Source organism: Macaca mulatta, chromosome 5 (genome assembly GCF_049350105.2).
Source record: "Macaca mulatta isolate MMU2019108-1 chromosome 5, T2T-MMU8v2.0, whole genome shotgun sequence".
NCBI classification, from domain to species: Eukaryota; Metazoa; Chordata; class Mammalia; order Primates; family Cercopithecidae; genus Macaca; species Macaca mulatta.
In genome coordinates, this window is record NC_133410.1 from 38,972,284 (window position 1) to 38,997,818 (window position 25,535).

General features: G+C 41.2%; 1 protein-coding gene across 3 annotated transcripts in view; it reads left to right on the top strand.

Annotated features, from left to right (window-relative positions):
• Window positions 1-25,186, top strand: part of UBE2K (ubiquitin conjugating enzyme E2 K) — an 86,245-nt gene extending 61,059 nt beyond the window's left edge. For 2 of the 3 annotated variants that reach the window (XM_028848016.2, XM_078001611.1), the window contains 3 exons: window positions 16,946-17,045; window positions 20,118-20,246; window positions 20,796-25,186. In XM_028848016.2, the coding sequence (XP_028703849.1) occupies window positions 16,956-17,045; window positions 20,118-20,246; window positions 20,796-20,870 (294 nt within the window). In that variant the 5' untranslated portion in view covers window positions 16,946-16,955 and the 3' untranslated portion in view covers window positions 20,871-25,186. 3 annotated transcript variants of the gene reach the window in all.
• The last annotated feature ends 349 nt before the right edge of the window (window positions 25,187-25,535 follow it).

A 25,535-nucleotide genomic window follows, 5' to 3' on the forward strand; every position in this document is an offset into this window, starting at 1 on the left:
AGTGTGTATGACAACCTTTTCTTCTGATTTTACTCTTTTACAAGAGAAGGTATAACAGAACAAAACAAAACAGCAGTTGGTAAGAACACTTGGAGCCAAAACTGTGTTTAATGGGCCCAGCCTGGCTACCTAATCTTCTAAAGATTATATATTATTGTTGGTACTAGAATTTTTAAGCTATGTTTTTTTGGGTAGTGTTTGTTTTTGATACAGAGTTTTACTCTTGTTGCCCAGGCTGGAGTGCAGTGGCGCGATCTCGGCTCGCTGCAATCTCTGCCTCCCAGGTTCAAGCAGTTCTCCTGCCTCAGCCTCCTGAGTAGCTGAGACTACAGGCGTGCGCCATTACGCCCAGCTAATTTTTATATTCTTAGTAGAGATGAGGTTTCACCATGTTGGCCAGGCTGGTCTCGAACTCCTGACCTCAGGTGATCCTCTTCCCTGGACCTCCCAAAGTGCTGGGATTACAGGCGTGAGCCACCACACCCGGCCTAAGCTATGTGTTTGATTTGTTAAGAAAGGGGGGATAAAAAGGTACCTGAAAGAAAATGAAATAGGAATGACAGCATTTAGTGTATGGCCAATTTGGTTTACTTAGTAACTGGATGAACAGACTAGAGTTACACGTTTCATTTTGTTTTTTTCTGTTCCAGTAGTATATCTGAGTAAATCCTGTCCCTCTATAGATCATCTCTTGAGATCTGGTTTCTTGATCTATATTTCAATATATTCTATGTTGCATATAGATCAAGACTTTCAAACATAAAGCCGTGTGGAATAGACTTACTCTTATCTTCTCTGTTACTCTTTTGATTTGTGACTTGCCAATTTATTGAACGTCTTAAGTGTCAGTGTTTTTAATCCATTAGGTTATAGCCAGGGCCTCTAAAAGCTCTAAGATTCAGTGATATGAGTATGTATTTGCAGTATTCGAGACATTTTACTGTTTTCATTTGGTTTCTAGGACATTAGTTTTTCTATTCTTCCTTTCCCACCACGCTCACTCCCAGACTCCTTAACTAGTTCCTTGCATATCCCCCGATCTTTGTGTATTAGAATACCTCAGGGATAAGTCTTGGATTTCTGCTTCTTTCTAGCTGCACTCACTTCCTTGGTAACCTCATCTGATTTCATCATAACTTCACCTTTATATACTGCAAACTCACAAATTATCTTCCCTGAACTTGAGACTCTTATCCTGCTGCCTGCTTATCATCTTTACTTGACTATATAATGAACATATCAAACATAAACTGAACTGATAGTCTCCTAACCTGAAACCTGTTTCTGTAGTCTTCCCCAACTAAGTTATTGGCAAATACATCCTTGCATTTTCTCAAGCCAAAATCACATCATGATCCTTGGCGTTTCTTTCTCTGGCACCCAATGCCCTGTCTGCAGATCTATTGGCAAAACCTCCAACATCTTAACAGCAGCTTTACTACCACATTTTTCCAAACAAACGCGTTACCTCTTAGCCTGGATGATTGCATTAGTCTGCCTCCCTGCTTCTGGCTTCTCCCTACTCAGGCTATTCTCAGCACCCAGAATGACGACCTTAAAAACAAAGCTTGCAGCCAGGTGTGGTGGCTCATTCCTATAATTCCAACACTTTGGGAGGCGGAGGTGGGCAGATCACTTGAGGTCAGAAGTTCGAGACCAGCCTGGCCAACGTGGTAAAACCCTATCTCTACCAAAATTAAATAAATTAGCTGGGCATGGTGGTGCATACCTGTAATCCCAGCTACTTGGGAGGCTGAGGCAGGAGAATCGCTTGAACCTGGGAGGCGGAAGTTGCAGTTAGCCCACATCATGCCATGGCACTCCAGCCTGGGTGACAGAGTGAGACCCCATCTCAAAAAAGAAAGAAAGAAAAAGCTTGGAGATGAAAACTTCCCACAGATTTGCTTTTTGCCCAGAGTTAAGCCAACAGTACTCTTACTTGTAATTATCTCCCTATGTAGCTAGTTGAAAGATTATGGTGTGTATATATAGAGAGAGAAATTGAATTTTTTTTTTTTTTTTTTTTTTTTTTTGAGACGGAGTCTCGCTCTGTCACCCAGGCTGGAGTGCAGTGGCCGGATCTCAGCTCACTGCAAGCTCTGCCTCCCGGGTTCACGCCATTCTCCTGCCTCAGCCTCCCGAGTAGCTGGGACTACAGGCGCCTGCCACCTCGCCCGGCTAAGTTTTTGTATTTTTAGTAGAGACGGGGTTTCACTGTGTTACCCAGGATGGTCTCGATCTCCTGACCTCGTGATCCGCCCGTCTCGGCCTCCCAAAGTGCTGGGATTACAGGCTTGAGCCACCGCGCCCGGCCTCGAGAAATTGAATTTTTATACCAAAACATTTTCTCCTAATATGATGTGCAGGAACATAACATGTTTTACATCAACTGTTCCTTTCCTAAGGCAGGTGAATAATCTTGCTTTGTACAATTGAAATATTAAAATATACCAAAGACACATTAGATAAAATAGGTGAGACTAGATATTCATGAATTCATTACTCTATTCCCTGAGCTTTACTGAGGTATAATTGGCATTTAGTGCATATCCATATTTAAATGTGAATGTTTAGGTTTCAGAACTGGAATTTGATAGAGAAAAATACAGGGTCTTAATCATAGGAAAAATGAATTACATAAACATTAAATAATTTTCTGCAGGCATACTAGAAAATACATGGTTAATCTTGGTCTTTTATTAATGACATCTAGGGGTGGTGATATACCTTTATTAATATTTAACAACTTAGTATATTTATTATTTTTATTATCTTTTTTTTTTTTTTTTTGAGGCAAAGTCTCATTCTGTCACTCAGGCTGGAGTACAATGGTGCGATCTCTGCTCACTCCAACCTCCACCTCCCAGGCTCAAGTGATTCTCCTGCCTCAGCCTCCCAAGTAGCTGGGATTACAGGCATGTGCCACCATGCCCAGCTAATTTTTTTGCATTTTTAGTAGAGATAGGGTTTCACCATGTTGGCCAGGCTGGTCTCGAACTCCTGACCTCAGGTGATCCCCCCGTCTCAGCCTCCCAAAGTGCTGAGATTACAGGCGTGAGCCACTGTGCCCGGCCCCTGGTTTATTTCTTAATTTCACAACTTATGCTATGTGGAAACGATTTTCTAATGTTTTCCACTGACACTATGACTAATGGTGTCTACTTACCTGGAGAAGAAAATGACAACACAAAAATTTCACTCAGTGATGCTGCCCTTCTAAAAGACACAAACAGGCACAGAATATCTGCCCAGTCAATAACGTATGCTCAGCATCATTACTCATCAGGGAAATGAAAATTAAAATCATAATTAGATACCACTGCATGCATGTAAACATAAATACCTCGTGCATTGCTGGTAAGAATGTGGCTTAACCAGGCAGGGCACAGTGGCTCACGCCTGTTATCCCAACACTTTGGGAGGCCGAGGTGGGTGTATTGCTTGAGGTCAGGAGTTCAAGACCGGTCTGACCAACGTAGTGAAACCCCATCTCTACTAAAAATAAAAATTAGCCAGGCATGATGGTGGGCCCCTGTAATCCCACCTACTCGGGAAGCTGAGACAGGAGAATCTCTTGAACCTGGGAGGCAGAGGTTGCAGTGAGCTGACATCACGACACTGCACTCCAGCCTGGGTGACAAAGCGAGACTCCGTCTCAAAAAACAACAGAAAACAAAGAATGTGGTTTAACCAATTAAAGCCAGTAATATCTACCAAAGCTAAACACACACCTTCAGTATGCCCTATCAGCTTCATTCCTAGGTATATATCTAAAAGAAATTAGTGCCTATGCCTACTTTTTGAAAGACATGTATGAAAGAATTTTTATGGCGAATTTATTAATAGCCCCAATGGGAAATAACTCAGATGTCTCATCAACAAGAAAATTGATATATTGTGATCACACATTGGAGCACCACGTAACAGTAAAAAAGAGCATATCATTGACACAAACAACATGGATGAGACTCAGATATGTTGAGTGACAAAAGCCAGACACAAAAGAATACATACTGTATGGTTCAATTTTTATGAAATTGAAGATGATCCAGAATTTATGGTGATAAAAAAATACGATAGCTGGGCACGATGGCTCCCGCCTGTAATCCCAGCACTTTGGGAGGCCGAAGCGGGCAGATCACAAGGTCAGAGACCATCTGGCTAACGCGGTGAAACCCCATCTCTACTAAAAATACAAAAAAATAGCTGGGCGTGGTGGTGGGCGCCTCCTGTAGTCCCAGCTAATCGGGAGACTGAGACAGGAGACTGGCATGAACCCGGGAAGCGGCACTTGCAGTGAGCCAAGATTGCGCCACTGCACTCCAGCCTGGGCAACAGAGCTAAACTGTCTCGAAAAATTTAAAAAAAAAAAAAATACGGTAGTGATGAGGGTGGGCAGGAGTTGTGAGTAGGAGGAACAAAAATGAGGCTTTGTAGTGCTAAAAATACTCTGTATATTTATCCAGGCGGTGGTTACATGGATATATACATATGTAAAAATTCATCCAGCTGCATGATATCTTAACTTTGCTTAAACTTTAACAAAAAAATTTATAGCAGCTGGGTACAATGGTGTGCACCTATAGTCCCAGCTACTCAGGAGGCTGAGGCAAGAGGATTGCTTAAGTCCAGCAAGTCTGGGCTGAAGTGTGCTATGCCAGTCAGGTGTCCACATTAAATTGCGCATGAGTATGGTGACCTCTTAGGAACAGAGGACCACCAGATTGCCTAAGGAGATATGAACCAGACAAGGTTGGAAACAGAGCAGGTCAAAACTCCTGTGCTAAGCACTAGTGAGATAACACCTGTGAATAGCCACTGCATCCCAGCCTTGACAACATAGTGAAACCCAATCTCTTTAAAAAATAAAATCTTGGCCGGGCGCGGTGACTCAAGCCTGTAATCCCAGCACTTTGGGAGTCCGAGACGGGCGGATCACGAGGTCAGGAGATCGAGACCATCCTGGCTAACCCGGTGAAACCCCGTCTCTACTAAAAAATACAAAAAACTAGCCGGGCGAGGTGGCGGGCGCCTGTAGTCCCAGCTACTCGGGAGGCTGAGGCAGGAGAATGGCATAAACCCGGGAGGCGGAGCTTGCAGTGAGCTGAGATCCGGCCACTGCACTCCAGCCTGGGCGACAGAGCGAGACTCCGTCTCAAAAAAAATAAAAATAAATAAAAATAAAAAATAAGGCCGGGCACGGTGGCTCAAGCCTGTAATCCCAGCACTTTGGGAGGCCGAGACGGACGTATCACGAGGTCAGGAGGTCGAGACCAGCCCGGCTAACACGGTGAAGCCCCGTCTCTACTAAAAAATACAAGAAACTAGCCGGGCGTGGTGGCGGGCGCCTGTAGTCCCAGCTACTCAGGAGGCTGAGGCAGGAGAATGGCGCGAACCCGGGTGGCGGAGCTTGCAGTGAGCTGAGATCCGGCCACTGCAGTACAGCCTGGGCGACACAGTGAGACTCCGTCTCAAAAAAATAAAAATAAAAATAAATAAAATAACATAAAATAATATCTTGGCCGGGCGCAGTGGCTCACGCCTATAATCCCAGCACTTTGGGAGGCGGAGGCGGGCGGATCATGAGGTCAGGAGATCGAGACCATCCTGGTTAACACAGTGAAACCCCATCTCTACTAAAAATGCAAAAAAAATACAAAAAAATTAGCTGGGCAAGGTGGCCGGCGCCTGTAGTCCCAGCTACTCCGGAGGCTGAGGCAGGAGAATGGCGTGAACCCAGGAGGCGGAGCTTGCAGTAAGCTGAGATCGTGCCACTGCACTCCAGCCTGGGCGACAGAGTGAGACTCCCGTCTCAAAAAAAAAATAAAATAAAAAAATAAAATATTTAGTATAAAAGCTTCCTTTCTCTTTAAGTAGCATTTAGTGTTTTGAATGAACATGGTTTAATTATTGATGATCTGTTAGAAGATCCTTAACAGAAAAGTTACTCAACGGTATGAACAATTCACATGATTATTCTGCATAGTAAGGCCCTACTGAGTCCTTATCAATGAATATATGAATATTTACATAGCCACATTAACTATGTCTTACTGATTTGAGACTGGAGCAAAATTAATTTACTGGAGATAGATTTACGAGGTACTGATTTATTCACATTATCTACTAAATTATAAAGATTGACACATTTTTTGAAATTTCATACTCCTGTTTGCCTGTTAGGATTTGTTATAATAGATTTAAGTTGATTGTATATACTGATCCTAAAGATCTCAGTACAATATAGATTTGATCACTACTTTGTAAATAGAAGAAATAGAACAAAAGAATGTTTTGAATTATATACTTTTTCACATTACTGAATTTAGATTAGAGCAGTCCAAAATTGCACACATTTCTTTGTATTATCAAAGATACAGTTTCTATAGTTTTCATTCATTTTTTAAAGGTTTAGGCCGGGTGCTGGCCGGATGCGGTGGCTCATGCCTGTAATCCCTGCAATTTGGGAGGCCAAGTTGGGTGGATCATGAGGTCGGGAGTTCAAGACCAGCCTGGCCAAGATGGTGAAACCCTGTATCTACTAAAAATACAAAAAAGAAAATTAGCCAGGCATGGTGACACACGCCTGTAATCCCAGCTATTTGGGGGGCCGAGGCAGAGAATTGCTTAAACCTGGAGGGGAGGAAGGTTGCAGTGAGCTGAGATTGCACCACTGCACTCCAGCCTGGGCTACAGAGCGACACTCCGTCTCAAAAAAAAAGAAAAAAAAAAGTTTTAGGCCGGGTGCAATGGCTTATGCCTGTAATCCCAGCACTTTGGGAGGCTGAGGCGGGCGATTACCTGAGGTTAGGAGTTCAAGAACAGCCTGGCCAACATGGCAAAACCCTCTACTAAAATTACAAAAAAGCTGGGTGTAGTGGTGCACACCTGTAGTCCCAGCTACTCCCCGGGAGGCTGAGGCACGACAATCACTTGAACCTGGGCGGCAAAGGTTGCAGTGAGCTGAGATTGCACCACTGCACTCCAGCATGGGCGATAGATCAAGGCTCCATCTCAGTAAAAATAATAGTAATAATAATAATAAAATAAAGCTTTAAATTTATTTATTTATTGTAGAGATAGGGTCTTGCTATGTTGCCCAAGCTGTTCTCAAGCACCTGGCCTCAAATGAGCCTTCCGCCTTGGCCTCCTGAAGTGCTAAGATTATAGACTTGAGCCCCAACACCTGGCCTATAGTATTTAGGATTAGAAAAATAGGTGTGGTAGGCTGCTTTTGCATTGCCATAAAGGAATACCTGAAACTGAGTAATTTATAAGGAAAAGAAATTCCATTTGGCTTGTGGTTCTTCAGGCTATATAGGAAGCGTGGTGCCAACATCAGCTCAATTTCTGGTGAGGCCTTAGGGAACTTATGATCACGGTGGAAGATGAAAGGGGAGCCTGTTTCACATGGTGAGGGTAGAGAACAGAGTGGAAGCAACAGAGAGTGAGGAAGTTGCCACGTACTTTTAAAACACTTTTTTTTTTTTTTTTGAGACAGTCTCACACTGTTGTGCAGGCTGGTGTGCAATGGCACGATCTCGGCTCACTGCAACCTCCGCCTGTCGGGTTCAAGCGATTGTCCTGCCTCAGCCTCCCGAGTAGGTGGGACTACAGGCACGTGCCATCACGCCTGGCTAATTTTTGTATTTTTAGTAGAAACGGTGTTTCACTGTGTTGGCCAGGCTGGTCTCAAACTCCTGACCTCATGATCTGCCTGCCTTGGCCTCCCAAAGTGGTGGGATTACAGGTGTGAGCCACTGTGCCCAGCCAAAAAACACTTTTTTTTTGAAGACTGTCGCCCAAGCTGAAGTACTGTGGTGCAATCTTGGCACACTGCAACCTCCACCTCCCAGGTTTAAGCACTTTTCGTGCCCTCATGCCTCAGTCTCTTGAGTAGCTGGGATTACAGGTGCGTGCCACCGTGTCCAGCTAATATTCGTGTTTTTAGTACAGATGGTCTTTTACCATGTTGGCCAGGCTGGTCTGGAATTCCTGGGCTCAAGTGATCCACCCACCCTGGCCTCCCAAAGTGCTGGGGTTAAAGGCATGAGCCACTACTTCCAGCCTTAAAACACTTTTTTTTTTTTTTTTTGAGACAGAGTTTCACTCTTGTTAACCCAGGCTGGAGTGCAATGTCATGATGTTGGCTCACTGCAACCTCCACCTCCCAGGTGCAAATGATTCTCCTGCCTCAGCCTCCCGAGTAGCTGGGATTACAGGTATGCACCACCACACCCAGCTAATTTTTGTGATTTTAGTAGAGACAGGGTTTCTCCATGTTGGTCAGGCTGGTTTCAAACTACCAACCTCAGATCATCCACCCACCTGACCTCCCAAAGTGCTGGGATTACAGGCATGAGCCACCATACCCGGCCAAAATACTTAAACAACCAGCTCTCACATAAACTCATTCATGACCAATGGTGTTCCTCTAAGCCATTCATGAGCTATTTGCCCCCATGATCCAAACACCTCTCCCCAGGCCCCACCTCCAACGCTGGGAATTACATTGCACCATGAGATTTGGAGAGGACAAATATCCAAACTATATCAATAGGTTTTGTTTTGGTTTTGTTTGTTTTTTTTTTTTTTTTTGATACAGAATCTCACTCTGCCACCCAGGCTAAAGTGCTGTGGCTCACTGCAGCCTCAACCTTCCAGGCTCAAGCAGTCTTCCCACCTCAGCCTTCCGAGTAACTGTAACTACAGCCATGTGCTACCACACCTGGCTAATTTTTTGTAGAGACAGAGTTTCAACTCATTGCCCAGTCTAGTCTTAAACTCCTGGACTCAAGCAATCTACCTGCTTCAGCCTCCCAAAGTGCTGGGACTAGGCATGAGCCATCCCGCCTGACCTCAGTTATTGAACTAATTTTCTTACAATTAATGATTAAAACTGGCTATGCGCGGTGACTCAGACCTGTAATCCTAGCATTTGGGAGGCCAAGGCAGGAGTATTTCTTGGGCTCAGGTGTTTGAGACCTGCACTGGCAACGTGGCAAGACCCTGTCTATACAAAAAGTTTTAAAATTGGCTGGGCGTGGTGTTGCGTGCCTGTAGTCTAAGGTGAGAAAATCACTTGAGCCTTGGAAGTCAGGGCTGCAGTGAGCTGTGTTCACACATTCTGTGAAAATTCGATCATGCAGAAAAGTGACAACGTTTTCTCTTTGACATTGTTATGAATTGTATATAAATTTATAGCTCTAGATTTTTTTTCAATTTTGAGGGTTTTGAGAGCAAACTGCCCTTTTTTTTTTTTTTTTTTTTTTTTTTGGCGCCCCTGCCAGACACAGTTTTGCTCTGTCGCCTAGGCTGGAATGCAGTGACACGATCACAGCTCACTGCAGCCTTGACTTTCTAGGCCCCAAGCATTCTTGCCACCTCAGCCTATTACAGGTGCACACCACCATGCCTGGCTAATTTTTTTAAATTATTTTTTATAGAGAGAGGTCTCGCCATGTTGCCCATGCTGGCTGGTGCTCAAGCAGTCCCCCTGTCTTAGCTTCCCAAAGTGCTAGGATTACAGGCATGAGCCACTGCCCCCGGCTGATTCTTTTTCTTTAACCTCCTCTTCATTCAAGTTTCTGATTCTTGCAATGGTAATCTAGAGTCTGTAGGAGACTGTGTCTTCACAATAGGAAGACAGTACAAATAGAGGAAATAGACAGTATTTATAATAAGGATTTTTGAGTCTCTAAGGTAAGAACTTATTACTTAGATTTTTGTTTCTTTGTTTGAGACAGAGTCTCGCTCTGTCGCCCAGGCTGGAGTGCAGTGGCACACTGCAAGCTCTGCCTCCTGGGCTCACGCTATTCTGTTGCCTCAGCCTCCCTACCAGATGGGACTGCAGGCGCCCGCCACCACTCCAGGCTAATTTTTTGTATTTTTAGTAGAGACAGGGTTTCACAGTGTTAGCCAGGATGGTCTCAATCTTCTGACCTCGTGATCTGCCTGCCTCAGCCTCCCAAAGTGCTAGGATTACAGGTGTGAGCCACTGTGTCTGGCCTACTTAAAAGTTTTTCAGAAAATTTTTTTTTTTTTTTTTTTTTTTTGAGGCGGAGTCTCACTCTGTCGCCCAGGCTGGAATGCAGTGGCGCGATCTCGGCTCACTGCAAGCTCCGCCTCCCGGGTTCCCGCCATTCTCCTGCCTCAGCCTCCCTTGTAGCTGGGACTACAGGCGCCGCCACCACGCCTGGCTAGTTTTTTGTATTTTTAGTACAGACGGGGTTTCACTGTGTTAGCCAGGATGGTCTCGATCTCCTGACCTCGTGATCCGCCCGTCTCGGCCTCCCAAAGTGCTGGGATTACAGGCTTGAGCCACCGCGCCCGGCCTTCAGAAAATTTTTGTAAAGTACACAGCATAAAATTTACTAGGCCAGGCATGGTGGCTCATGCCTATAATCCCAGCACTTTGGGAGGCCAAGGCGGGTGGATTGCTTGAGCTCAGGAGTTCAAGACCAGCGTGGGCAACATGGCGAAATTCCATCTCTACAAAAAATACAAAAATTAGCCAGGCATGGTGGCATGAGTCTGTAGTCCCAGCTACTTGGGAGGCTGAGGTTGGAGGATCACTTAAGCTCAGGAGGTTGAGGTTGAGGCAACAGGGACCTGTGATCACACCACTGCATTCCAGCCTAAGTGACCATGAGACCCTATCTCAAATAAGCAGGGCCGGGCTAATCCCAGCACTTTGAGAGGCCGAGGTGAATGGATCACCTGAGGTCAGGAGTTCCAGACCAGCCTGACCAATATGGTGAAATCCTGTCTTTACCAAAAATATAAAAAAGTTAGCCAGGCGTGGTAGCATGCAACTGTAGTCCCAGATACTAGGGAGAATCACTTGAACCTGGGAGGCAGAGGTTGCAGTGAGCCGAGATTGTGCCACCGCACTTCAGCCTGGGCAACAGAAGGAGACTCTCTCTCAAATAAATAAGTAAGTAGGCTGGGCATGGTGGCTCTCGCTTGTAACCCCGACACTTTTGGAGGTTGAGGCGGATGGATCACCTGAGGTCAGGATATATATGTACACACATACGCATATACGTATACAAAAGCCAGACATTTTGTTGATCCATTCATCCATCCATGGAAACCTTAAGTTGCTTCTGCCTTCTGGCTGTTGGGAATAATATTGTTATGAACATGCATATATTAACACCTACTCCAGTTCCTGCGTTCAGTTCTTTTGGGTGTATATCCATAAGTGGAATTGCTGGATTATATAGTAACTGTGGGTTTTTTTTGTTTTTTTGTTTGTTTTTTGTGTTTTTTTTGAGGGACTGTCGTACTGTTTCTCATAGAGTTTTCACCATTTTACATTCCCACAAGTAGCGCACAAGAGTTCCATTTCTCCACAACCTGGCTAACAATTACTTTTTTTTTTATAGTAGTCATTCTTTTTTTTTTTTTTTTTTTTTTTTTGTTTGAGACGGAGTCTCGCTCTGTCGCCCAGGCTGGAGTGCAGTGGCCGGATCTCAGCTCACTGCAAACTCCGCCTCCCGGGTTCACGCCATTCTCCTGCCTCAGCCTCCTGAGTAGCTGGGACTACAGGCACCCGCGTTTTTTAGTAGAGACAGGGTTTCACCGTGTTAGCCAGGATGGTCTCGATCTCCTGACCTTGTGGCCCATCTCAGCCTCCTGAAGTGCTGGGATTACAGGCTTGAGCCACTGCACCCAGCCTATATGGTAGCCATTCTAATGGATATGAAGTGATAGGTCATTGTGGTTTCAATTTGCATTTCCCTAATGATTAATGGTGTTGAGCATCTTTTCATGTGTTGACACTTTATATATCTTCTTTGGAGAAACGTCTGTTCACATCCCTTGTCGATTTTTTAACCAGGTTTGTTTTTTGTTGTTACTGAGTTGTAGGAGTTCTTTATATATTATGGATATTAAGCCCTCACCAGATAAATGATTTGGAAATATTTTCTCCTGAAACACAGAAGCTTTTTTGTTTTAAGTAGTGGGGTCTTACTATGTTGCCCAAGCTGGCGTCGAACTCTTGGGCTCAAGTGATCCTCCCACCTCAGCCTCCCAGGTAGCTGGGACTACAGGTGTGTGCCACCACACCAGCTTCACAGGAGTGTTTATTTTTATTTTTAATTTTTATTATTTTTTTTCTTTCTTTTTTTTTTTTTTTTTTTTGAGATGGAGTCTCGCTTTGTCGCCCAGGCTGGAGTGCAGTGACATGATCTCGACTTACTGCAGCCTCTGCCTCCTGGGTGTTCAAGCAATTCTCCTGCTTCAGCTTCCCAAGTAGCTGGGATTACAAACATGCCTGGCTAATTTTGTGTTTTTAATAGAGATGGTGTTTCACCATGTTGGCCAGGCTGGTCTCGAACTCCTGACCTCAGGTGATCCACCTGCCTCAGTCTCCCAAAGTGCTGGGATTACAGGTGTGAGCCACTGCACCCGGCCAGGAGTTTTTAACTTTGATAAAGTTGTCGTGCATATTCCCTTATTTTTTTCTTTGGTTTCTTCTACCTTTGATGTCATATCCAAGGAATCATTGCCAAATTCAGTGTCATGAAGTTTTCCCCCTATGGTTTTGCTTCCTAGCTCTTACATTTAGGTTTTTGATCCATTTTGAGTTAATTTTTATATATGGTATAATAAGGTAAGGGTCCAACTTCGTTAATATGAGAGATTATCAGTTTGCTTTGTTTTGTTTTGTTTTGTTTTGCTTTGTTTGAGATGGGAGTCTCGCTCTGTCGCCCAGGCTGGAGTGCAGTGGCGCAATCTTGGCTCACTGCAAGCTCTGCCTCCTGGGTTCACGCCTTTCTCCTGCTTCAGTCTCCCGAGTAGCTGGTACTACAGGCAACCGCCACCACGCCCGGCTAATTTTTTTGTATTTTAGTAGAGACGGAGTTTCACTGTGTTAGCCAGGATGGTCTCAATTTCCTGACCTCGTGATCCGCCCGCCTTGGCCTCCTAAAGTGCTGGCATTACAGGCGTGAGCCACCACACCCGGCCCGAGATTATCAGTTTTCAAGAAAAGTGTTAATTGCCTTGTTGAGATATTTGTTAGACTACCTATGTGATAGTATGAAGGACTTGCAAGATTTGGACATGCCTTTATGTTTTTATTTCAAATTAAAATAAGTATGAGTTTAGTAATTGCCTTAGTATTAAATACTTCCTTTGAGTGAAAACTTTTCTTTGCTATTCAGGTAAATTTCCTTTAAATAAATAATTTTATTAAAAATTATATAACATAAGATTTTGTTTCAGGCAACACCATGGATTTTAAAATTAGGTTGCTTAGAAAGTCCATTGGAAAATTAAGTAGTGCACTTAAGTGTTGTAAGAATTGCTTGAACCTGGGAGGCAGAGGTTGCAGTGAGCCAAGATTGCGCCACTGCACTCCAGTCTGGGGGACAGAGTGAGATGCCGTCTCCAAAAGAAAAAAAAAAAAAAGGCGAGTTGAAAGACAAGAATGAACATTTGAGGATTGAGGTTGGCTTTTTGTTTTGATTCATGTCTTAAAAGAAAAGAATATTGTCAATTTTAAAGAGATGGGGTTTTGCCATCTTGCCCAGGTTGGTCTCAAACCCCTGGGTTCAAGTGATCCGCCTGCCTCAGCCTCTCAAAGTACTGGGATTACAGGTATGAACCACCGCGCCTGGCCCTATTTTTAATTTTTTTGAGGAAACTCCATACTGTGTTCCATAATGGTTTTACTAATTTGCATTCCCACCAGCAGTGTGCAGGGGTTTCCTTTCCTTTACATCATCAGCAACACTTGTTCATCGTTTTTATAATAGCCATTCTAACGAGTGCTAGGTAATACCTCATTTTGGTTTGTTTTATTTTATTTATTTATTTTTGATAGAGTATCACTCTGTTACCCAGGCTGGAGTGCAGTGGCATCTCAGCTCGCTGCAACGTCAGCCTCCTGAATAGCTGGGATTAGAGGTGTGCACTACCATGCCCAGGAAATTTTTGTATATTTAGTAGAGACGGGATTTCGCCATGTTGCCCAGGTAGGTCTCGAGCTCCTGACCTCTAGTTTAGGTGATCTGCCCTCCTCAGCCTTCCAAAGTATTGGGATTACAGACATGAGCCACCATGCCCACCCTAATTAACAGTATTTGCCAAATATTAATGTGCATCAGAATCACCTGCAGTACCTGTTAACCCTGGAGTTTTTGATTCAGTAGCTCTGGGGTAGAGATAACTTCCCAAGGGATGCTGATGCTGCTGGTTGGATGAACAACACTGTGAGATCATTGCCTTAAGACGTCCATTGTTGGTTGTTGGCAATAACTTAACTTTTTGGCTAGGGGTGGAGGTGTGGGAGACAGAGTCTGGCTCTGTCCTGCATGCTGGAGTACAGTGGTGCCATCTGGACTCATATAACGTTTGCCTACCAGGTTCAAGCGATTCCTGCCTGAGCCCCTCAAGTAACTGGGATTACAAGCATGTGCCACCACATCTGGCTAATTTTTGTATTTTTAGCAGAGGCTGCATTTCACCGTGTTGCCCAGGGTAGTCTCAAACTCCTGGCCTCAAGTGATCTGCCCACCTCGGCCTTCCTAAGTGCTGGGATTACAGGCGTGAGCCACTGCACCCAGCCTAAATTAACTTTTATTGTAGACATCTAGGGACGTACTATTTATGTACCAAACTTGGGAAAATTGAGAGAACAGTCACCAGTCTTTTCTATTCTGTGGCTCAAATCAGGAACCCAGTTGAAAAAGGCTGGTTTAGAGTAATTGGCCAGTTGTTCTGGCTCACACCTATAATCCCAGCACTTTCAGAGGCTGAGGTGAGAGGATTGCTTGAGCTCAGGAGTTCGAGACCAGCCTGGGTAACATCGTGAAACCCTGTCTCTACAAAAAAAAATTGTTTTTAATTAGCTGAGCGTGTTGGCATGTGCCTGTGGTCCCAGCTACTCAGGAGGCTGAGGTACGAGGATCACCTGAGCCAAAGAGGTCAAGGCTACAGTGAACCATGATTGTGCCACTGCACTTTAGCCTAGGCAGTGTGAGACCCTGTCTCAAAAAAGAAAAAAAAGAATGATCTAATTTGCATGGTAAAAATGGTCATTCTCTTTACATGCAACATTTTTAATATGTCCACATTGTATTTATACATACCTCTTATTGGTGAAGCAACTTTTTTTTTTTTTTTTTTTTAAGATGAAGTCTCACTCTGTCGCCCAGGCTAGAGTGCAATGGCGTGATTTTGGCTCACTGCAACCTCCGCCTCCCAAGCTCAAGCAATTCTCCTGCCTCAGCCACCTGAGTAGCTGGGATTATAGGCACATGCCACCATGCCTAGCTAATTTTTGCATTTTTTGTAGAGATGAGGTTTCACCATTTTGGCCAGGCTGATCTCAAACTCCTGACCTCAGATGACTGCCTGCCCCGGCCTCCCAAAGTGTTGGGATTACAGGCGTGAGCCACTGAGCCTCGCCAGTGAAACAACTTTTTTTTTTTTTTTTTGAGACGGAGTCTCGCTCTGTCGCCCAGGCTGGAGTGCAGTGGCCGGATCTCAGCTCACTGCAAGCTCCGCCTCCCGGGTTCGGGCCATTCTCCTGTCTCAGCCTCCTGAGTAGCTGGGACTACAGGCGCCCGCCACCTCGCCCGGCTAGTTTTTTGTATTTTTTAGTAGAGACGGGGTTTCACCGTGTTAGCCAGGATGGTCTCGATCTCCTGACCTAGTGATCCGCCCGTCTCGGCCTCCCAAAGTGCTGGGATTACAGGCTTGAGCCACCGCGCCCGGCCAAAACAACTTTTTAATAGAAATGCCAAGAATTACTACTAGACAAGTAGATACTATTTTTAAGACAAATATTAGCTTTATAAAGATACTTTCCTTATAAATACATTTAAAATCATAAGTGATGTAGTTTAAGCCAAAAATGTTATCCTATTTCAAAATGTTATGGAATGATTTCATATTTTCTTGAAAATATGGCCAAGCACGGTGGCTCAAGCCTGTAATCCCAGCACTTTGGGAGGCCGAGGCGGGCGGATCACGAGGTCAGGAGATCAAGACCATCCTGACTCTCATGGTGAAACCCTGTTCTACTAAAACTACAAAAAATTAGCTGGGCGTGGTTGCATGTGCCAGCTACTTGGGAGGCTGAGGCAGGAGAATTGCTTGAACCAGGGAAGCAGAGGTTCCTTCCGGTGAGCCGAGATTGCACCACTGCACTCCAGCCTCGGCGACAGAGTAAGACTCCATCTCAAGAAAAAAAAAGAAAGAAAAAATATATTTGCTTCATAGTATCTTGTTTTTAGAGTGCCATTGAAAGAAAGTCTCACAAACTATTGGTACTAATGATTTATCACTTTAACTTTGTGTTTAGAGAAATGGATAGAAAATAAGTGAGTGGATAAAATTAACAAGAAAGATCTTGACAACAAGAAAAACAAGGACAGTTCAGAATTTGAGTTGTCTTAAGAAATAGAAAAGCTGGCCGAGTGTAGTAACTCACATCTGTAATCCTTGACCTTTGAGAGGCCAAGGTGGATGGATCACCTGAGCTCAGAAGTTGGATACCAGCCTAGGCAACATGGCAAAACCCGGTCTTTACGAAAAAAGGAAAAAGCAAACAAAAAAATGCTGGGTGTGGTGGTGTGTGCTTGGAGTTCCAGCTACTTGGGAGGCTGAGGCAGGAGAATCGCTTGAACCCAGGAGGCAGAGGTCGCAGTGAGACAAGATAATGCCACTGCCCACTCCAGCCTGAGCGGCAGAGTGAGACCCTGTCTCCAAAAAAAAGAAAAAAGAAATAGGCAAATTGTAAAGTAAGGAAGAAAATAAATGATAGGCAGATACATAATTATAAATGTCTATTACTTAACTGTATAATTAAGATAAAGATCTAAGTAACTTTTAGCTCCACAATTTTTTAATTTTTATTAAGAAAGTACTTAATTGCTTTTGCCTGCAGAGCCCTCTTAATTGGGATATTTTCATATTTGAATTTTAGGGCAGCTGCAATGACTCTCCGCACGGTATTATTGTCATTGCAAGCACTATTGGCAGCTGCAGAACCAGATGATCCACAGGATGCTGTAGTAGCAAATCAGGTAAGATGGCTGCTTTTGAAAGACTTCCTTACATTATGTGTGAGTCTTTAACCGCTTTAATGGTTTGCACATTAACACATGAGCATACTCTATTGAAACTAAATTTTGAAATGGTTTTCTTTCTTGTAGGATTATTTTGTCAGGTGTAATAGTGAAAACTTAATAGACTTTTAACATCTAGTTTAGTTGGATATAGATGCTATTTTCCTAACATGAGTATTTTCAAACACATAAAGTCAAAAGAATTACACAGTGAACACCCATATTCCTACCATCTAGATTCTAGGATTAATGCTGGTGTATGTATCCATCTTTTTATCCTTCTATTCAGGAAGGATGATCCCTCCTGCTAATAATTTTAATCACCTCCTATCATGGCACTGACATGGCATGGCACAGTCTCCAATGACCTGGTAATTTGTTGAATGGAATAAATATTTTTCATTTCACTTTCTAGCTACAGTGGCTGAGTTTAATAATTACATCAGAGACTGGACCTAAGTTATTAGTATCTGACCCATTAAGAAACAGTTTGCTGGCCAGGTGCGGTGGCTCATGCCTGTAATCCCAGCACTCTGGGAGGCCAAGGTGGGTGGATCACTTAAGGTCAGGAGTTCCAGACCAGCCTGACCAACAGGACCAATAGGTGGTGAAACCCTATCTCTACAAAAAACACAAAACTAGCCCGGCGTGGTGGGACGCACCTGTAGTCCCAGCTACCTGAAAGGCTGAAGTGGGAGAATTGCTTGAACCTGGGAGGCAGAGGTTGCAGTGAGCCGAGATCACGCCATTGCACTCCAGCCTGGGTGACAGAACGGAACCCTTTCTCAAAAAACAAAAAAGTTTGCCAATACCTACTTTAAGCAATTGGAATATAATGAACATTCTTTTTTTTTTTTTTTTAAACCTTAGTTTTTCTTCTCTTGACTTCTAAGATATTACCCACTTTTCTTCCTCACTTCATAGCTGTTCTTTGTTAGTTCCCACAATTATTTCCCTTCCTACTCGTCTTTCTTAAATGTAGTTCCTCAGTTCTGACCTTGTTACCTTTACTTTCTGTACACATTGACACTTGGATGATCGTATCTATACTGATGTTACCACCCGTACATTGATGAAATGTGTAGGCTTGCCCTCTCTCACGAGAGCCTGATGTTTAACTAAATTAGTAGGTGATGGTATCATAGAATGATAGGTTTGTAGGATTTATGATATTGCATTCAGTTTTGGCAGTAGTGTTACACTCAGGTATCTAAGGAACATTCATATGGTTAACCACCCAAGTCACAGCCTTTGGAGTTTTTCTCTGTCTCCTTTGCTCCTGTTGATAACCATTCCCTGTATCATTCTGTTACTATATTTACATAATTACTCTGATCATTTTTAAAAATTCTTTTCAACTGCTCTGATAGATCTTTTCTCAACCTCTTTCTTCCTTTCTCCGTCTTCTCCGTTGCTATCAGGTAGCTTTATAAAGTGCAAATCTTACTTCACTAACAAAAACTTGTTAGTAGCTCTACTGTCACCTACTTGAGTCCAAATTCTTTAGTTCATAGAGTTTTTCCATGATCTGAACTCTCTGCAAACCTAGCTTTATTTCCTAAATTCTTTTCTTCAAACTCATGCTTTTTCAAGCATTGCATTCGTTTTTACATATTGTATCCAATCTGCCATATTTCCTCTGCCTGAGGAAACTTCCTCTTGGCAAATTTCTTTAACCTATAAGATTTTAATTTATGTATTATCTTCTTTTCCCTTGAAGATCTGTTTACTCCTTGCTTTATGTATATATCCTTGTCAGTATATTCTGTTATTTGCCTCAGAGTACTTCCAATTCGGATTTTCCATGTTTTTTTATATATGTGCTATTTATTCATATTTGGTTGTTAAAAGCATGGCTTGTATTCCAGCTTTGCTTTCCTGTTGAATTCTAAGCCTTACAGGCTAAGGTTGGACTCAAGGGTTTCTTCTAGCTCCTAAGATAGTTCAATAATTTGACTTATTTTCTTGTGATGAATCAGTGGTAGAAAGTAGATTTATCATTTTAATATGTAATAGATTTAAATATATAAAGTACTTTTAAAAGAAATATTAAAGTGAATTGAAGCATTAGTAATTTATACTTTGCTTTACTAAGTAATGGTGGTTCCAAAGTATTTGATAAATTTACCTCTTTCCAATGCATATGGGAAGTCTTTTAATAAAATTACTCTATTGTGAGTTTATGATCATCTCAAGTTATGTAATAAATTAGGTCTTTGCATGTGGGTTTCCATAAATCACTGTACACTAATGCAGCTGTAAGAAAACAGAAGAATCTAGTTGTATTCTAGCCTGGGCTGTGGGTTATACAAAAGCTGGTCACATTGTAAAAAATTATTCTAATGTCGGCCGGGCACGGTGGCTCAAGCCTGTAATCCCAGCACTTTGGGAGGCCGAGACGGGCGGATCACGAGGTCCGGAGATCGAGACCATCCTGGCTAACACGGTGAAACCCCGTCTCTACTAAAAAATACAAAAAACTAGCCGGGCGAGGTGGCGGGTGCCTGTAGTCCCAGCTACTAGGGAGGCTGAGGCAGGAGAATGGCGTAAACCCGGGAGGCAGAGCTTGCAGCGAGCCGAGATCCGGCAACTGCACTCCAGCCTGGGCAACAGAGCAAGACTCCATCTCAAAAAAAAAAAAATTATGCTAATGTCCACATATTTTTATAAGCTAGTAATCTGTGTTCAGTTGTATAATGTTTGCTGCTTTACAGTGTTTGGAACATCTCTTAATACTTCACTTAATCTAATTTTAGTCTTTTGCTAGTTATATCTGTTGGATTTGGAGATTAAAGTAGATTAATGTTACTTGTCTTTATTATTGTCAACACAAATTGTGAGTGAAAGCTTCAGGTTAAGTGGTCTTTTCTCGAGTGACATAGGTTGTCTATAATGCAAAGTGAATCACATTTTAAGTGTAGATTTGTTTTATTTGGAAAAAGTAGGATTGTAGGCAATTAAGAGCTGAAATACCATATCAAATATTATAACTGTAATGTCATGTCAATCAATTTTTTCCCCCCCATATAGTACAAACAAAATCCCGAAATGTTCAAACAGACAGCTCGACTTTGGGCACATGTGTATGCTGGAGCACCAGTTTCTAGTCCAGAATACACCAAAAAAATAGAAAACCTATGTGCTATGGGCTTTGATAGGGTAAGTACATAAGGGCATGTTGATTTTGATATATTGATTGATTTTAAATTATTGCAAATTCTTGACTGACAAAAGTGGTTTAGAAAATTAAGAGAAATTCGCAGCCTGAGCAACATGGCAAAACGCATCTCTACAAAAATTAGCTGGACGTGATGGTGAGTGCCTGTAACCCAGCTACTCTGAAGGCTGAGGTGAGAGAATCCCTTGGACCCAGGAGGTCAGGAGGTCGAGGCTGCAGTGAGCGATAGTCATGCCACTGCACTCCAGCCTCGATGATAGAGCAAGACCCTGTCTCAAAAAAAAAAAAAAAAGGAAAATAAGAGAAAATCTAGTTTTGGTAAACATATTTTCTGTTTTCGAAATCAGTGATTTTTTTTAATTTTTACTGATCACTGTCATTGATTTTAGAAGCTTTTCATGCACTGCAAATGTAAATCAACTTACAGAAAAGAAACAAGGTGTTAATTCCCAATATAAAGAGTGAATGATTCAGTATTGTTTAAATGTTTCCTTGAGATTTAATTTCTTGTCCCCTTTTCTTCTCTACAGAATGCAGTAATAGTGGCCTTGTCTTCAAAATCATGGGATGTAGAGACTGCAACAGAATTGCTTCTGAGTAACTGAGGCATAGAGAGCTGCTGATATAGTCAAGCTTGCCTCTTCTTGAGGAGCACCAACATCTGTTATTTTTAGGATTCTGCATAGATTTCTTTTAAACTGGCATTCTTGCCTAATGATGTTATCTAGGCACCATTGGAGACTGAAAAAAAAAAAAAAAATCCCTGCTCTGTAAATAAAGCTAATTAAACGTCTGTGTAAATTTAAAAAGGGGAAATACTTTAATTTTTTTTTTCTTAATAGTGTAAAAATTCCTTGAGCTAAGCTAAAACCATGGAAGAAACATGCTACTTTAGTGTTTAGCAGTGTACCAAGACTAGCAAGAGTTTGCTTCAGGATTTTGTTGAATAATTAAGATAATACTTTGAGTGTGTCAGGGCCATTCAAATTGTTGGTGTTGCATCACAGCTACCTTAACTGTTTTTAACATGGATCCTCTGTGCCTGTGAATTTACTTGCATGCTTGTACTTGACTTCTTAGGATGGGTAGCTGAAAAGACCACCATTTTAAGCATTTGAGAATTCTTAAATATGAAATTTATTCAGAATTGAAGATGGTGACCTATTCAGAGCCTTTTTGTCCTTGTCAACAGACTGGGACATAGTGTCTGTTTCCCCCCTTCCCACCCCTTTCCCCACCCCCACCTTGCCACACAAGCTAATATTCTAATGGTAAATTTCTCTGTATTTGGTGGGGAAATGTGCTGAAGGACAGTATGTATCCCTTGCTTCATTTTTAGGTCGTAGGTTTGGAATGTTTTGTCCCAGTTCTTCAAACACTCTTAAATTTTTCCTAAGTAATGTAAAAATGGAACTGCCAATTTTATTTCTCTTGCAAAAATAGTAAATACTTGGTGTTACATTATTCCCAGGTTTAATGAAAGAACCCAACTTAGTTTTTCAGTGAGTTTGACACCTGTTTTTTAAACGATGAAATTTTTCTTTGAGAACTGGCAAGGATGCAGTCAGCTGTTTCCAGTAGTTTTTAGCCTGATTTTGGGGTCTATAGCGATTGCTTTATTGGATACTTCAAGTCATTCTTGCTTGCACTTCCCCTATTGACACATGAAAGCTGTGTTGGTGTTTTATTGTACATACTTCAGATGCACATAGGAATAGAAGTGTGTTATAAATCTAGCTTTCTTTATGATGTTTCTGATAATATGAGAATTGAAAACTTTACCTTCTCTTGTACATAGTCAGACTATTTGTATTAAATTTTCATTTCATTCTAAGTTCAAAAGTTTGAAAATTATTAGTTTTGCAAGATCAAACACTAATGTGACCATTTTATGAAGGTTGAAGTGGATTTATGCAGGCAGTTCTATATATAGAAATACAATTCTTTTTAAATTTTTAGGACCAATACAAAATAACAAAAATGTAATGGAATCAGACTGAATTAAAGTAAGGCTGTATATTGAAAGTAATATTATAAAAGGTTTGCTTTCTTTAAGTGTTATTTATCTTAAATTATAATCGTTAAGTGTTTGGAAGATAATTTTTGAATCATAACGTCAGCATAACTTCATTTGACTTCTCAATAATCTTGATACTAGAAGCAATAAAAGAACCATTATTAAATATATTGTAATGTTAAAGATGTGAAGGTTCTTCCAAAAATTTGTAAGGCTTTCCTAATTAACAGTAAACTCTTATAGTTGATATTATTGCATACTAAACACAAGTTGCTGTTTTTTCCCCATATGTTTGCTTAAGCATGTCTTTATACAACCACCTCCTTTTATTGTTGTAGTTTATTTTCTAAAGATGCCAAAGGAAACAAGATTTTTCTTTATTTATTTTAAATACCTGAAACCTTGTACTTTATATTTTGAAGTAAGGTGGGATTGTGTGAAAATGTGGATGGTTTTTCTCCATTATTGGTTAGAATTACTTTTTTTAAGTGGAGGGCAACTTGGTACTATTCGTAGAATTTGGGTTTAAAAATATCAGACACATCTACCCAGGTTTTTTTTGCCTGTATTATCAGGGTATATTTAATGTCCTGTGGTTAGACAAAGGTGAGAGAGCTCAGAGGTTTCTAAAGGTCAGGCATTACATACATACGTACATGCTCTTGGAGGCAGCTATATCCTGCTTTGATTTTTATGCACATGAGCCCTATAGGGTTATATACTCATCTGACTACACTTCAACATCCCCAGTGCCCAAGAAATTGGAAAGTACATTTGGTTTGAGACATCTTCATAAAAGATTCTTTATTATAAAAATTTACCTCATTTACATTTAATGTGATGATCTTTTTTTTGCTTTCTGGTATATTTCCCACTGTACTGTTTGCTTTTGTTATTCTCTTGTGTGTGGGTAGATTTAGTTACCCAAACATAGAAACTAAAGCAATTGCTTTTTTCCTCTGTTCTTAAATATGTTTGGAAAAAAAGACACTAAAAGATCAGGCCTAGGGGAAAAGTACCCTGGTGGAAATTATTTTTGTAATTCTTAATATTTTTGAGTTGGCTCCGTTTGTCAGTTTTAAAAGTCTCAAAAATTATGTTAAAAAAAAAAAATCCAGTGAAATCCCATTTAGGGCAGGCCGATTTGTTAGAAGTCATTGATACTCCAGTAGGCTTTTGTTGTAATCAGGCCTGTTTCCTGAGTATGTGCCTCTTTTAAAAGAAGAAATAATTAGCTGTATAGTATTTCAGTACTGATGAATGAATGAATGAATGAATGAATGAATGGCAGTTAGTGGACCCAAATAAGTATTCAGTGGTATATAAATATTTGAGGGACTAGGTACTGAATTAGATGCTCTGAGTTGGCACCCCGAAATGTTTAGAATTACAACTATGATTTACTTATATCCTTGTAACACGTTCAAGGATATATAAATGTTTGGATTTTGTATTTTGCTTTTGAAGAGAATAATCTATGAAATGAAAGAATGGGGTTTTTTTTCCATTTTTTAGAAGTTATACACATTTATGATTGTTGGTGGCACATAAAACTATGCAAAATAATTCTTTTTAAGTATCTGTAAGAAAGAATTGGCAGTTTAAACGGATTTTGCTTATTTATGCACTACAGAATGCAGCATACTGTATTACTGTTGAGGCTGCTTAATAAGTTTACCAATGTGAAAAGCAGATCTTGGGCATAAGTGTATGCCTGATTTGAGCTTTTAAAACTGTGCAGTAGGTGTATGGTAATGTTTTACAATCCTATGTAGCAAAATAGGAAATTATGAATTTTTGTTGTTGTTGTTTTAAAGATTTAAGATGGATTGGGTAGGGAACAGCTGGAGCCAGGTATACCTTCTAGTATGTAGAGGGAAACAATGTTTAGATGTGAAAAAGGAAGCCATCTGTTTACAGTTAACTTTATTTCATGGACTTCTACAAAATAATGTTGTATTAATCACTTTTTCTAGTTCAAGGAATTTCAATTCCAGGGTACAAACCATTGATTTAAAAATTACGTTTCCATTATTTTTAGTACAAGTTTAAAGTAAATGCTTACCATCAGCCAGTTGCTGTCACTGGGAAGAAGGCAACTTGAAGTATTTACTGATAAATAGCCTTTATTCCCAAGTGTGACTTTTCTTCAGTGTCTACATATTATGTCACACGTTCTATTTGCACTGCTGCAATATAGATCAAAGATCTTGTGGCATAGGGGTAAGGGAGTGTTAGTATCTCCCTTGTCCCATTTGTTCTGTTACTGCTTCATTGGACTGATCTACCCTCATGAACTTGCAATCACCTAAATGGAGTCTTGAATGTGTCACCTTTTGCTTGGTTATTTCAACCATGCTGCTATATATAATCAGGTGTGGCACAGTTTGTCAGTTTGATTCTAGGTGTGAGTGGAGAGAAATCATTACACTGTGCTGTTAACGATCCTTGTCTGCTTGCTGTTACCTACTTTTTACAGGCATCATAATAAAAGCTAGACTATTTCTTTGGGGGGAAAGAGACTTATTTAATGTAATTTAAAAAACTTTTCCAATAGAAAATGAAATATTATTGAAAATAATATCTATTTTTTAGCTTTCAGCAATTGATGGTGCTTTGTTGTGGTGTCTGCTGGAAGTCTACTGCCATTATAGGGAACCTTGCTTGTTAGCTTCTCTAGATCTCTATTCTAAACAATCTGTTAGTGACGATAAATTCTGTAGGAGGGTCTATTCTGAGCCGTTAACTTCCTGTAAGGGGAAAATGGGTGGGTCACCAGAAATACCATGGAAGCAGGGTGGGCTGTGGGTGGAGGGTTGGGGTATTTGTCTTGAGAATTAAAAACTACGAAACACTTTTGTACACAACTGATTTTTTAAAAAATAAACACATTTTTAAAGATGTTGAATTTTTCCCCCCTTATTGGGAATTCTTAAAAATAAATGCATGCATGTTTTCCCCTGAAAATGGTTTATATCTTATTTCTGGGTACTCATCTGTGGACAAGCAATTAAGTCTTACTCTAAATAAGAATAAGAGAACTAGGCAGATATTTCTCCTTCACAGATTTCATAGTGATTGACATATAAATGCAGTAAGTTGTATCAGATCTTTGAATTTAAAAACATTGAAATTTAGTTCTAATTAAACTTACTAAAAGTAGAACATATTTGCTTAGGTTCTAATCCAAAATGCAGAGTAATTAAGAGTTAGTTAAGTAATACTTTGTATTCTGTTTCCGTATATGCTTTCT